At 41.1% G+C, this 14232-nt stretch overlaps 1 protein-coding gene across 1 annotated transcript in view; it reads right to left on the reverse strand.

Moving 5' to 3' along the window:
* Positions 1–5873: 5873 nt before the first annotated feature.
* The window catches only part of PIN1 (peptidylprolyl cis/trans isomerase, NIMA-interacting 1), a 31919-nt gene continuing 23560 nt past the window's right edge, over positions 5874–14232 (reverse strand). Inside the window, exon 4 of the mRNA XM_089653975.1 lies at positions 5874–12950. Coding sequence (XP_089510101.1) covers positions 12841–12950 — 110 coding nt within the window. The 3' untranslated portion in view covers positions 5874–12840. The remainder of the gene's footprint in view (positions 12951–14232) is intronic.

Consider the following 14232-nt stretch of genomic DNA (forward strand, 5'->3'; position numbering starts at 1 on the left):
AATTGGCAGGTCTGCTACTGGTGCCCTGTGCTTTTCACAGATGAGAGAAGGTTCACCCTGAGCACGTGACAGATGTGAAAGGGTCTGGAGAAGCAGTGGAGAACATTATGCTGCCTGTAACATTGTTCAGTATGACCGTTTTAGTGGTGGGTCAGTGATTGTCTGGGGAGGCATATCCATGGAGGGACGCACAGACCTCTACAGGCTAGACAATGGCACCCTACTATTAGGTATCAGGATGAAATCCTTGGACCCATTGTCAGACCCTACGCTGGTGCAATAGGTCCTGGGTTCCTCCTGGTGCATGACAATTCTCGGCCTCAAGTGGCGAGAGTATGCAGGCAGTTCCTTAAGAATGAAGGAATTGAAACCATTGAATGGCCCCCACGCTCGCCTGACCTAAATCCAACAGAAGACCTCTGGGATATCATGTTTCAGGTCCATCCAACACCACCAGGTTGCACCTCAGACTGTCAGTGATGCCTAGTGATCTAGACAGTGATGTCTAGATCTGAGAGGAAATGCCCCAGGACACCATCCGTCTTCTCATTAGGAGCATGCGCCAACATTGTCAGGCATGCATACAAGCACGTGGGGGGCCATACAAACTACTGAGAACTATTTTGAGTTGCTGCAATGAAATTTCAGCAAAATAGACTAGAGGTGTCTCTGAGATATCATGTTTCGGTCCATCCGACACCGCCAGGTTGCACCTCAGACTGTCCAGCTCAGTCATGCCCTGGTCCAGATCTGGGAGGAAATACCAGAGGACACCATCCGTCATCTCATTAGGAGTATGCCCCAACGTTGCCATACAAACTACCATTTTGAGTTGCTGCAATGAAATTTCAGCAAAATGGACTAGCATCAATTTTTCACTTTGATTTTCAGGGTGTCTTTGAATTTAGTATTCTGTAAGTTGATCATTTCCATTTCCATCAAACGGTGGGGCACCCTTACATTCTAACACATTACCCAGTCCATATCAGTATAGATATCCAGCATGATATTTTTCCCCATTGAGATCTGACCAGGCTGGAGGTCATTTTGTAGGGCTCTGGCAGTGCCTCCCTGCACAACGGAGCAGATACCGGTCCTGCTGATGGTTTAAGGACCTTCTACAGCCCTGTCCAGCTCTCCTAGAGTAACTGCCTGTCTCCTGGAATCTCTTCCATGCTCTTGAGACTGTGCTGGGAGACACAGTAAACCTTTTGGCAATGGCACGTATTGATGTGCTATTCTGGAGGAGTTGGACTGCCTGTGCAACTTTTCTAGGGTCCAGGTATCACCTGTGGCTACCAGTAATGACACTGACCCTAGCCAAATGCAAAAGTAGTGAAAACCAGTCATAAAAGATTAGGAAAAAAAAAAAACGTAAGTGGCCTTCAACTGTAAAAAAAACCATTCGTTTTGGGGGTCGTCCCATTGTTGCCCATCTAGTGCACCTGTTAATTTCATTAACACCAAAGCAGCTGAAACGGATTAACAACCCCCTCTCCTACTTAACAGACCTGATCAATATCCCAGGAGTTTAATTGACTTGCTGCCATACTCTGATTTAAAAGTGTGTTTTTTGAGCAGTGTGTATGTATGTATATATATATATATATATATATATATATATATATATATATATATACACACACACACACACACACACACACACATATACACACACACACATACACACACACACACATATATATATATATACACACACACACATATATATACACATACACACACACTGCTCAGCATAAATGAGTACACCCCTTTTGAAAAGTAAGATTTTAATCAGTATCTCAATTAATGTTTATTCGAACATTTGTTTAGCTCATTACACAGACGTAAGGTTAATAATATAACTTATATTACAAAATCTTCAGTTTTACTCAAATTATTGTTTTGTTCATGATTTGCAAGAACAGTACCAAGTCTTCTAGGTATGGAATAAACAGGTTGGAGATATATTGCTACATCTATCTTTTTCCATTCTTCAAGAATGACCTCCATTAGACCCTGGATACTGGATGGAGTGATGCTCAATTTGTCTCTTCGGAATCCCCCATAGATGTTCGATTGGGTTCAGATCAGGAAACATACTTGGCCACTGAATCACTGTCACCCCGTTCTTCAGAAATGCAACAGTGGCCTTAGATGTGGATTTTGGATTATTGTCATGTTGGAAAAGTGCATGACGACTAAGGGCACGGAGTGATGGTAGCATTTTCTCTTTCAATATAGAGCAGTACATGTGAATTCATGATACCATCAATGAAATACAGCTCCCTGACACCAGCAACACACATGCAGCCCCACAGAAGGACACTGTCACTATCATGTTTCACTGTAGGCACCATGCATTTGTCTTTGTACTTCTCAGCTTTGCTACGTCATGCAGTTTTGAAGCCTTGAGTTCCAAAAACATTTATCTTGGTCTTGTCACTCCAAAGTACATAGTCCCAGTAGTCTTCCTTTTCAGCATGAGCCCTGGCAAATGGAGAGGTTTCCTTCTTGGATGACACCCATGCATGCCATTCCCCTGGAGTGTAGGCCGTATTGTGTCACAAGAAACAATCACCCCAGTTTGGCTTTCTACTCCTTTAGCTGACTGCAGTGAACTTGCATGGCACTTTTCTTAAACCCTTCTCTTCAGATGCTCCTGTTGAGGTGTTAACTTCCGTGGATGGCCTGGATGTCTCTGTGAGATGGTTGCAGTTCCAGTTAAAATCTTGTATCACTTTTGCTACAGTATTGACTTTTGAGTAAAGCTTTGCTGATCTCCTTGTAGCCTTCTCCTTTCTTGTGTAAAGAAATTATTTTCTGTTTCAGGCCTTGTGACATCTTTCTTCCATGTGGTGCCATTGCTGACAGCATAAAATGGGAAGGGGTTTTCTTTGTTAAGTAACACCCTTTTATAATCGACTGTCTGTTGGACACCTGTTTAATGAACAAGTAGACTCACCTGTGGTTGAATGCCTGGTAATTAGGATTTTCTTGTCTAAAACGTAGCTTTGCTCCTAAAACTGGCCATATATTATACAATTTTCTTGGACTTTTGGTTTAGATTTACCAAAACCCATATAATAGGTCAGACCTAACAACACTTTCAATTGTATCCAATTAGGCAGGCTCTTGCACTACATAGTTGACGGTAAATCTAAAGGAAATTCGGCAGAAATTGGACAAAAAAGTGTATAGTGTACGGCCAGCCTAAGACTTTCATTGGTGTGTATTCATTTTTGCAACATGGTCTTGAATGAATGTTAGGAAAAATACTTTTTTGTGTGCAAATTCACAAATCTTGTTTTCAATCAATGGCTGGCATTTGTGTGAGTATTTTCTAGTATAGTGTCCCATAGTAAATGTTGATTTTGAAAGGAAAATAAAGGTCTTCTGACAAATCTGTTGGGGAGTATTAATTTATGCTGAGCTTTCTCTCTCTCTCTCTTTTTTTCCCCATAAAAGTTCAGACATGACACAGTGAAAGGACATGTTTAATGCACATCTTAGGCAGTTGAAAAACACAAGGTGCAGGTAGGAAGGTTTGTAATGCTTTCAAAGTATTAAGATGTGTAGTGGATTTCTTTTAAAAGTGAACCTGTGCATCAAGGCTATTTTAATACTTCTGTGTTTCCATTAAAATGATTGTAAATGCATGTCAACACACTATAGCATATGTTTTTATGTATTTCCATTCATTTCAATGAAAAACAAATTGCCAAGTGGGATTGGGGACAGAAGCAGTTGGATAACTCGGGGAACATTAACGACACAATTCACAAAAGGTACTCTGAAAGTGGCGATTCAAGAAACTAGATATATACTCCAGACATGATGGTATAGGAACTGACCTTACTTAAAGGATAAATTCACCTTTGGAACATGTTACTTTTCACCCAATTTTAGGGTGGAACATGTAACATGTTCCCATAACCGCAGCCATGCCCGCCACCCTCCTCTGACAGTATGGGGAGAAGTTTCCCCGTACTGTCAGATTTGAAAACAGTGTGGCCATGCAGGCCTCTGCCTACACAGCCACATCACTCAGAGTTCTGTGAATGAGTTCCTACAAGTCCCAGCAGCCTTAGCGGCTGTTGGCTTGTAGTTTTCAAATAACTACCACGGCGCTGTGGAGCACCATGGTAGTTCCTTCAAGCTTCCTCTCAGAATATCTGCTTGGCCGTACATCCCATACAGCAAGCAGATATTGACAGGTCTGCAGGAGACCTGCATGGCATCAACAATCTACTGATCGCTGGTGCAATGCTTTACAGGCTCTTCGGACAAAAATAATAAATGCACATTTTTTTAACTGCAAAAAAAATGTGTATTTATTATTTTTGTCCAAAAGGTGAATTTATCTTTTAATATAATGTCCACTGTAATCTTGAACCATTGTTGGTGTTGAGACCAAGACAAAGAATACTTGTGTTGTGGACCTGTCCTGAGATCCAACGATTTTTGGGAAGTGGTACAAAAGACAGCAGTTAAGGTCTCCACTCTCCCAGTGGTGTCAACCACACCCGAGCAATACCTCCTGCATCTCTCTCCTCATCAAGAGTAGATCCCTGGCTATGCATAACATTAATGCAGCCAGGATGTGCATCCCAATGCATTGGCGCTCTAAAGTTACCCCCTCTGTTAGAGTATGGCTCCTCAGAATCTAATGTATTGCTGGGATGCAGGAATTGGTTTGTACTGCACTGGATAGCTTCTCCAAATTTGTGAGCACAATGGCCTGCTGGACACTTTCAAATGGCCCCTTTTTATCAACTACTGACCAAAAACACAGGGTGTGAGGCTTTTATAGTTTTTCAGACCTGAACTTATAGTTTCACCATCATTCTTCCGGTAAAATGGATATTAAAGTACATTTATAATTTACAGTAGAGGAGGTTGCTCTTGTTTTGATTCGTGACCAGGCCCTTAGCGATATCTGGACTATCCCCATTTCTTTGCGCTCCTTTTTTCCTTTTCTTCTTCTCGGGTCTACCCTTTAGTCCTCCGGAGAATGCAGATTTAATATGGGCCTTGCCTCATACACTAATGGATTGTCTGATATGTAACATGACGTGACAGGCCTCTCAGATCTAGGTTCCTATTCTTCCTTGTACAGGGCCTTCCACTCCCAGTACGTTAGATGACCTACCCCTGCTCCTGTAACTAGATGTTTAATCTCAGTGGCCAGCCTCTGGGATCTGTTGGGACAGCTGACCCTTCCCAGCTTGGTGGTGGTATCCTACTGTCAACACTGGCTTCTGTTTGGCATATTTGCTGTTTACGTATTGATCTGTTACATTTTTGATTTAATGTTTCCTTTGTACATTCTGCACATCCTGAAATATGCTATGGTTTTATTTTTAATTTTTGGGCTTTGTTACCATCAGTATGATTTGACTGTTCCTTGAATGCTAAAGCTATAGTAAAGTCCACTTTGTGATTTTTACCAACAGGTAAGCTTTTAATAAAACTTACCTGTAGGTAGAATGAACATCTCCTAAACGTGCACCATTTAGGAAATATTTGCTGTTTTTGGCAGACTATGAAGGAAGGGCATAACTGTGCCAATGCTTTAGAGCACTGTGCTGTGGCCCATGACTCCTGTGTGCAACCCCAGAAGGAAGACCACGGGAAGATGGAAGCCCTGTCATATTAGCACATAATACTGCCTTGCAGGGGGTTTGCTTATTTATATCATTTGAGTTTACTACCGCTTTAAAGCTCTTATGAGAAGAAAAAAGGCATTACCTAAAAATGGACAATCCTAAATACTTCCCAAGTTTTTTGTTTTATCCTGACAGGTAAGACATGTTTCAGTGATAATTCTCTTTCAGTGGCTGGAAAGTGGTGGAGAAAAAAACATACACTGGTTACTTGTACACACACCACGCTTTTATTTTGATTCAGGTCATCGCAACAAAACCAGTTAAAAAAAAACAAAAAGATAAAATAAAAAAATGTTTTAAACCACAGATGAACAAGAACCAAATCGCCAAGTGGATTTAATAAATATGTTGTATAGGATATATGTGGAAGAACTTTACAAATGTTTGCATTAACCCTGGCATGTACATCTACTGTGTAGCCATAAACGCACAGCCAATGGAAGAGCCCATCAAAGAGATGGAGGCAGAGACATGCAAGCAGCAGGTAAAAGGCCTAAAAATAATCATTCTTGGCTCAGAGTTCCATTTATGAGAGATTTAGTGAATATTAAACTCTAGCAAAGTTTTAGCACTCTCAATTACATTATAAAAGAGAGCTATTTTAAAAAAAAAAACCTGACAACTTAGTTTTGTATGGCAGGCAAGAACTTCCTAATTAAAGAAATTAAAATGACAAAGGAAATGTGCAGTGACTCATTACAACCATTTTCACTTTACTCGGGTCAGATTCAAAATAAGTTGGATTGGTTGCTACTGGCAGCAGCACACAGCTCTTTTTAATTAATTAACCTTTGGGGCAGTTGCACTTATATCATAGGTTCCCCCTCAGTTGAAGTTAGTAACTAGCATTTTCAGAATGTCAGCAATAATGGTCACCATATATCCTTTCAAGCAGAGCTCCAGTCAAAAATTTAAATATATTAGGGAAGAGATTGGTTAATATTGTTGTCTATAACCCTGTAAGGGAGATTCATACTCATTTAACTGCTATGGCATTAGAAAAAAAAAAAAGAATTAATTACAGCACATATGTCTGTCTGTCATAGTTGGTCATATCCAACTGGACTTGTTCTGTAATGTTGAAGATGTTTCACAGCTTATCTAAATCACTTCTTTTCCAACAAAAAATGCTATGAAGAGTCTTCAAAATTACAGAACAAATCCAGCTGAATGTGACTACTAGCTAGTTAAAGCAAACTTACATTAGCAGAAGAGGAAAGAGTATTTTTTTCTGTACACGTCTGTTGAGAAATCTCTGACACAGGGATGCAGCCAGCAATAAACACTTAACGGGTTTGAAACCTTCCCTACGCTATGCAAAATGTAAAAAAACGTTTTTGCTGAAGAGCACCTTAAAGATGTCTCATTAGGAATAAAACCTTAACTATACTTCTGATTTGTCAAAAGAAATGCTAAACAGTTGTCCAGAAAAAAAATAAATAACTTTACGTCTGCTGGAACTGCTTTCAAACTCCTCCCCTACATGAAGCCAGATTTGTGGGTATTCCTATTGTGAATGTCAATGGCTACCTTCCCCTTGGCTGTAAGCACACCAGAAATTAGTACAGTGTATGCGTTTTAGAGTCATGTTATGTTCAACAGAGAATTGTGCTAGCATGGCCCTCTCTCCCTGCTTGATTTACTGGGCTGGTCTCAGGAAAGGTCCTGTAACTGGGGAGGAGTCCTGTTAACCCTTTGAGGACCGTAAGATTTTGGAACGCCAAAAGAATAATTTTTTTGTTTTTAAAGTTCGTACGCTTCAGTTGCTGTAACTAAGCCATTTCATGAAATCATTGGCAAAAAGCTAGATCCATTTGTTGTTTGTTAAGAACTAATATTTTGACTCAAACCAAAAAAAAAAAAAAAAAAAAGAGTTTTAAGTTCTTAATCAGATGATACACGCAATTAAAAACATGGGACAAATACGTCCCTTGGTCCTCAAAGGGTTAAGCACAAGTAACTAAGTATTTGTCTCCTTCTGAAAAGACTGGTCAAACAGTGAGGAGAAGGAAGCACAGTCGACCATGCTAGCCCAGCATCTACAACACCTATCAAAACAGGACAAAGTGCTATATGCACTTTATCCCCTTGGGACTGGAGGAACAGAATGTTTCTGGTGATGCTTCTTTAACTTTACAGTCCAAAAGTTCCAACACAGTTTTCCTCCATCAGTCTTGCTGACCCTGCTGACTTTGGCCCTTCTACTGTATGGAAATTCTCTTCCGTAAAGATATTTGGGTGCTCATGCATTTACTTTAATGGAAGAGGCACAATCAGAGAAAGGAAACTGATGGGAATCTTTGCAGAAGAACTTTATAAATTACTTAAAATTGAATTCCAGAAGACAGTTTAACACTCCAGTTATGGACGGTTTTACCAGGCAGAGGATTTGTAAATCTGTTTAGCCATTTATGAATAACACACCCCTGCTACACTGCAGAGCCAATATTCTGACACTGCCACTTTCCTACTTCTCGTGTCGCCTTTCTGTAAAACGGGCCATGAATCTAAATCATCACACCACCAATTCACTGTCCAACAACCAAACAGGAAACAGAGGTCAATGCAAAGCAGAATCAGGCAATGATGGTGAAACTTGGTATATTTATAATTGTGTCATTAGCTCTGAGCGAGTTTATTTCTGGAAAGAAACTTTTGTTTAGTGTATAAAAGACTACACTATGCTATGTTCTTTACATGTGCACCACCCATAGCACTAGCAGGGATTATAGCTGCACCAGATCCTAGTGCAAATCCAGTTCAGTACACTAATCAGCCCCAAAAATATTTTGAACAGCAAAAAGGCATTTTTTTTTTCTATTTTTAAAAGTGAGTTCAGAGTGCTCTACACTCAGTTAGGCTAGGTTCACATCTGTGCGGGTGGTGCCGCTGTGGATCTGCACAAAAATCCATGCAGCCGCACCACCCGCACAGAGAAATGCAGACCTGTGGGCGGGTGCCATTAGTTCTAATGCGGGCTTAGTTCCCGTGCGGGCTGCGTTTTCGGAAGAAGAGCAGGGACTTCACTGCATGTCACGGGGAACGGGAGTCGATTCAAATGAATGGGCTCTCATGCCCATGCAAAATGCGGCCCGTACGGCCGCATATATGTGAACTGGGGCTTAGTCTCCCACAACAAACACATCAGTTGACTCCCAAAGACTTTGATGGGCAAACATTTACTGCAGCAGCACTGGAAGCGTTGGCTGTTGACCTTTAGAACAGCAGATCAGCAAAACTATGCCACAAGGCCTTACCTTCCACACAAGCTGGACCTGATCCACCTTCGTATACCCCTTAAGTATTCCTTTACCATTAACGCCCAACTCCAGAACACTGTTTTGTTTTTTATGATTTATTGGGGGGGGGGGGATCAGAATAGTCATTAGCAGCCATCAGAGATCAACTCACTTTCTGAGCTAGGACACCAGACAAAATATGAGTGTAGTGGGTGTCACCGAAACAGAATGGCAGATGACTAAAAACCATTTGACACAGGTTCTAATCCCTTCCCTAAATTAAAGAAAAATGATATTACTGTCTGTCCACATTAAAGACATCACCCATTTCTTCCTCTCCATTTCACTAGGGAACAAGGAGAACCGTCTCTCAGCAGATGACCAGAGTGCATTCCTCAAATAAAGGAACAATGCCTGCCTTACTTTCTCCTTTAGTCACTTTGAGTAAATAAAGTAGTAGTTGTATCTGAGTAGATCTATGCTGGGTTTACGGTCCTTGGCTTTCCGGTTAGGTTCCAATGTCAGTTGGTTACGCCATGTAGTTCTTTGAGCAGGCAGATATAAATGAATATATGGCAGTTTACATCCACTTACCTCCGAGTTCATTCTTAGTTTTTCAGGACCTAAACATGATGGATCAGAGGTAACCTGATGTAAACAGATGCAAGTCTGCCTGCCCATAGACCTAGCATGGGCCTTTTAAGCTCACACAACAAAACACTGAATAGACACGAATGTCTAGATGTAATAGTGACATACTTTCTGCCCAGTTACGTGAACGATTACCCTAATGGACTGGATGGCACTTGTCTAAAAAGGACCCTTAAACATACAATTATGAAAGATAGTTACAGGATGTGAGGTCAGTCGTAACCAAGCAAGGGTATATGAAAATTTGGAACACTTTTTACCTAAAAATCCCACTTATAATATCATCACCACATCTCGGTCCCGTGGTGTGTCCCCCACAGCCTATTTCACTGGCCATCCTGTATTCCAAGAGGTTGGCATCTTCAGTGTGGACACCCGGATGTGACAGCTTGCGGCTTCACAGACGGTACCCACTGAGCATGCACGAGTAGTGATGCACTTCATGAATGATCATGATCCTTTAGTCTTCTGGCACCTGTCACGTGTCCCAAAAGACTACAGGGAGGGAGGACACCTTCCGTTTCTGATTGCCTAGGCGATCAGACTGGAAGTGGGAGCGGGTACCTGTCAACCCCCCCCTTCCCGCCTACCAAAGGTGCCAATCCTTAATGGGGAGCGGGGCAGCAGTACTTAAAGCGGAACTTCCCCTTTCGGATGGAGCTTCGCTTTAAAGCAAACCTCCAGCCATGACAAAACATACACACTTCCATCGTATAATGGTCGATTCCAGGTGCCTGTGTTTCATCAATTTTCCTATACAAAAACCTGGGCCCTCAGAATTCCAAGGAGCGCACAGCAGATATCACAGTCAATACCATAGCTCCTCCTTTATGTCCTTCAGCCCATCACTAGAACATGCAGCCTAAAGCTAGCCATGGATGCTTCAGATCTCATCTAAGCGCAGGCTGATTGTATCCAAATTGATCCACTGATTTTTAGCATGCAATTGCCAGTGGATATAGCTGCTAGCAATAATCACTGTGTTCTCCCGGCAGGGAGGGCTTCTCGTCCAGAGATTACAATAGCTCTGAAGAAGAGATTCCCCCCATCAACACTGACTGTGTTGATAGAGAAATCAAGCGATTTTCAGGTTGCAGGAAAGGAAAAAAAACATCATCTATGGCCTATTAGCAACTTGCACGGTATGGGATGAGGAGGAGGTGCAAGGTCAACAATCGCACAGCAGTGGACAGCACGATTCAAGGAAGTCGAGGTATTATATAGACAACCAAACTAGGCATGCAGAAGCCAGTAGACAACATACAATGTACATTTGTTTACTTCATTTTGTCCAAAAGTTCTTTAGATTTCATGGAAAGGAAACCTATGACAACCTGCACAAACCATTTAGCAAATCAGGTAAATCTGCAAATTTTTAGATTCACCTAAACATACAGTGATAGATTTGACCAATCATGTAACTTAGTTGTTCCTGAATTATGTGAATCTCTACAAAACAGACAGATCTACAAGCAATAGTCAGGCAGCCCAAATCAATCACCAACACACACTGCCCCAATGGTTTCTGTTTGAGATGGACGGCCTTTGCCTTTCATAGCAATGGATGCAACAGGAAGAAGAGCATCCTGCTGTTACGAGTGAAGCGGAGTGCAGTTGTATGCAGTGGGACCTCTCCATGTCACTAAATTGAAGATCTAAAGCAATAGCCATTTCTAGATAGAAGTGGAAACACTTTATAAAACGGTGTCCAAAGCTTACATACTGAGCCTGGTTTATGAACACCACAGTATGCATAAACAGAGCTGCTGCCCACAGCAATCATATTCACATTGTGTTCTTGATATTTCTAGTGCAGATTTTTCCCCACACAGAAGGTTACTGGTGGCTATGAGTAATACGATTAATATTTAGCACAAGTTCGTTAATTAGGGCTGATAAAATCCAACCACCATCCAACTACGACTTAAGCCAACTGCCAATGTTTTTATACAGATCACTTTAGCCCACACTATGGCAGAACACATGCTGACAATCCGCACATTTTATTTTAAAACGAAGCCTATAAAAGACAGAGGCCCATCTGTCATCAATGCGTAAAATGGAAAGTCTTATTTTGCAGGCTGAAGTAACGAGTGTGAAAGCAACTGATTGATTCATTCCAATCCAGTATCTCATAAATATTAGAAGAGGTGCCAGCTACTCCTTAATGGAATCTTAATCTGCAAAAAAAGCTCAGTGGGGAAATTCAAAACTGTACAGTGATGACTAAATAGGATCATTCCTAGGAGTGCTCACAGGCCGATGGAATGACTGCTCTAATACGGAACCCATTAACATGCACAGTTAAAGGATGCAGCTCAATGCCAGAACCTCGCAACTAGCCACTAATAGCCCAAATCCAGCAGAATCGGGAACAGATGCTTAATACATTATGGTAGAAGCAAAAGCCACAACTGGCATTCAGGATAAGCAGCTAAGCCATTTCTATTGGAAGAGGTATTAACAACAGGATAAATGGTAACAACATATTCCTACATTTTAGGGCCTATACTCAATAAGGTTCCTCACTGCTCATGGCCCCATCTGAAAGCTATGACTTTTACTGGGGATACTGGGCATCTCTTGTGGTCCCTGCTAAAGTTGAACTAGTTTATAACAAGTTCCTGACATGTCCAACTTGAGTGCTTGTTATAAATTGAAACTTTTTTTTTCAATGCCAAATGTCTCACATGCATGCAGGAACATTGCAAAATTTAGACCAATAATAAGCTGCAGATATCACATACACTGGGTAAGTACCTGATCAACATGATAAACTCCCCCAGAGTCACAAATAAAAAAAATAAAGACCATTAATCCATGTTAATCAGGAACATCTGGAAGAATCCTGCTGATAAGCAATACCTACTGGAAAGCATGCTCAGAGCAAAGTCTTATGGTGGATGCTTTCCACATTGCATCAAGGCTTACTAAGTGCAGAAGCCCTCAAATGGGGGGAGGTCACAATGAGGAACATTTGCAAGTACAAGCCCTTAGTCAGCTTTCACATATGGGGAATGTATATGTACCCCTTATATTACGGAATAACCCCATCCCTTCCAGCGGATGCCTTGCTGTAAATGTTCAACATTAATATACAGCTGATGTAACCTGCTACACATTACATCAGTATATAGACTATCTCATACCTGCAACGCTGAACAAGAAACCCCAGGTATTTTAAAGCCTAATCTATCCCTTCCCAGCTGCCCTAATGCTCCTTCCCCACACATTGTTCTTTATCTCCAAAAAGGGCAAGGATCCCCCCGGTGATAGAGGATTCACTCTGTGCGGAGTATAATATGGATGCCAGAATCCGTGAACACTGGACCACTCATTTCTCCTGGTCGCATAGCAAAGGAAGCGTCTTCAAATGGTTTCTGCATGGCCCCTGTAGGACACAAATATAGATATAGGCATTTAAGGAAGGAGTCTAGTAGAGGCAAGAAAACAGCATAACAAAACAGAACAATCCTTTCAGCATATGTCTCAAAGTCACACAAGTTGGAAGTGAAGTTGTGGCACTGTGATAGCTTTAAAAGAGAAGTTTGGGGTTTTTTTTGTTTAATTATACTTACCAAGGGGGATGCAGCATCGATCCGATGTAGCAGCTTTCCTCCGCTAACTCTAAGGCTGAGAACCGAGCAATCAGAAACCTCTAATCGCTCAGTTCTCCCTGCCGCTCTGAGCAGAGAGTTGGGACTGTCAATGACTGCTGTCTGCTCTGTTCTGTGATGACTTTTGGACTATTAAGAAAAATGATATCCCAAATAGGGGATTCTAAGCTGACTGTGAGGGGTTAACATTCTAGGTTGAATTTCAAGTGAGATTCCAAGAAGTTACCACACACACAATGAGTGGAAGAAACTGGTCTAAGAGACAATGAGATTCAAACACCACTATCTGGATGTCTGCAGGTGAGCATATACCTGGACCCAAAGTGACAATGGTGAGAGGAAATCCTCATTGTCTTATCTCTCACAAAACCTTGGGAAGTGTGTGATTACCAAACAAACATCTTGAGCTGTCACAATAGACTATTGAATACTGAGGTTTAACTCCAGTTCAGTCTGTTTACCCTAATTACCCAACAATGGATGAAATTTCCTATGTCACATCTCCTTGAACTGTATATGCAGTATAGGGTGAAACCTGGGTCATTTAAAATAAAGAGTTTGGGATACATGAGCTGAAATGTTATCAAAAGTGTATTACCAACACTTGTCCATCAAGGAAAAATGTATTTAACAAAGTTGGAAGTTTGAAGTGATAAAATATAAGATGGTTTGTGAATTGGGTAATTTCTATATTTCCAAAGGAAATCAACCATCCCAATACAGTTCATATATCAGAAAAATGAGAAATCAAATATATTCACATCTTTCTATGGTCCTTATCCAAGAGTTAGTAGTGAAATCCTCTATACTTGAATAGGACATATACAGTCATGGCCGAAATTGTTGGCACCCTTGATATTTCTCCAGGAAATCATGTATTTCTCACGAAACGTATTGCATTAACACATGTTTTGCTATACACATGTTTATTCCCTTTGTGTGTATTGGGACAAAACAAAAAAAGGGAGGAAAGAAAGCAAATTCGACATAATGTCACACAAACCTCCAAAAATGGGCTGGACAAAAGTATTGGCACCCTTTCACAACTGCGGATAA

Source organism: Staurois parvus, unplaced genomic scaffold (assembly GCF_062004578.1).
Source record: "Staurois parvus isolate SC_StPar_1 unplaced genomic scaffold, SC_StPar_1.0 ptg000732l, whole genome shotgun sequence".
In the NCBI taxonomy this organism is placed as follows: Eukaryota; Metazoa; Chordata; class Amphibia; order Anura; family Ranidae; genus Staurois; species Staurois parvus.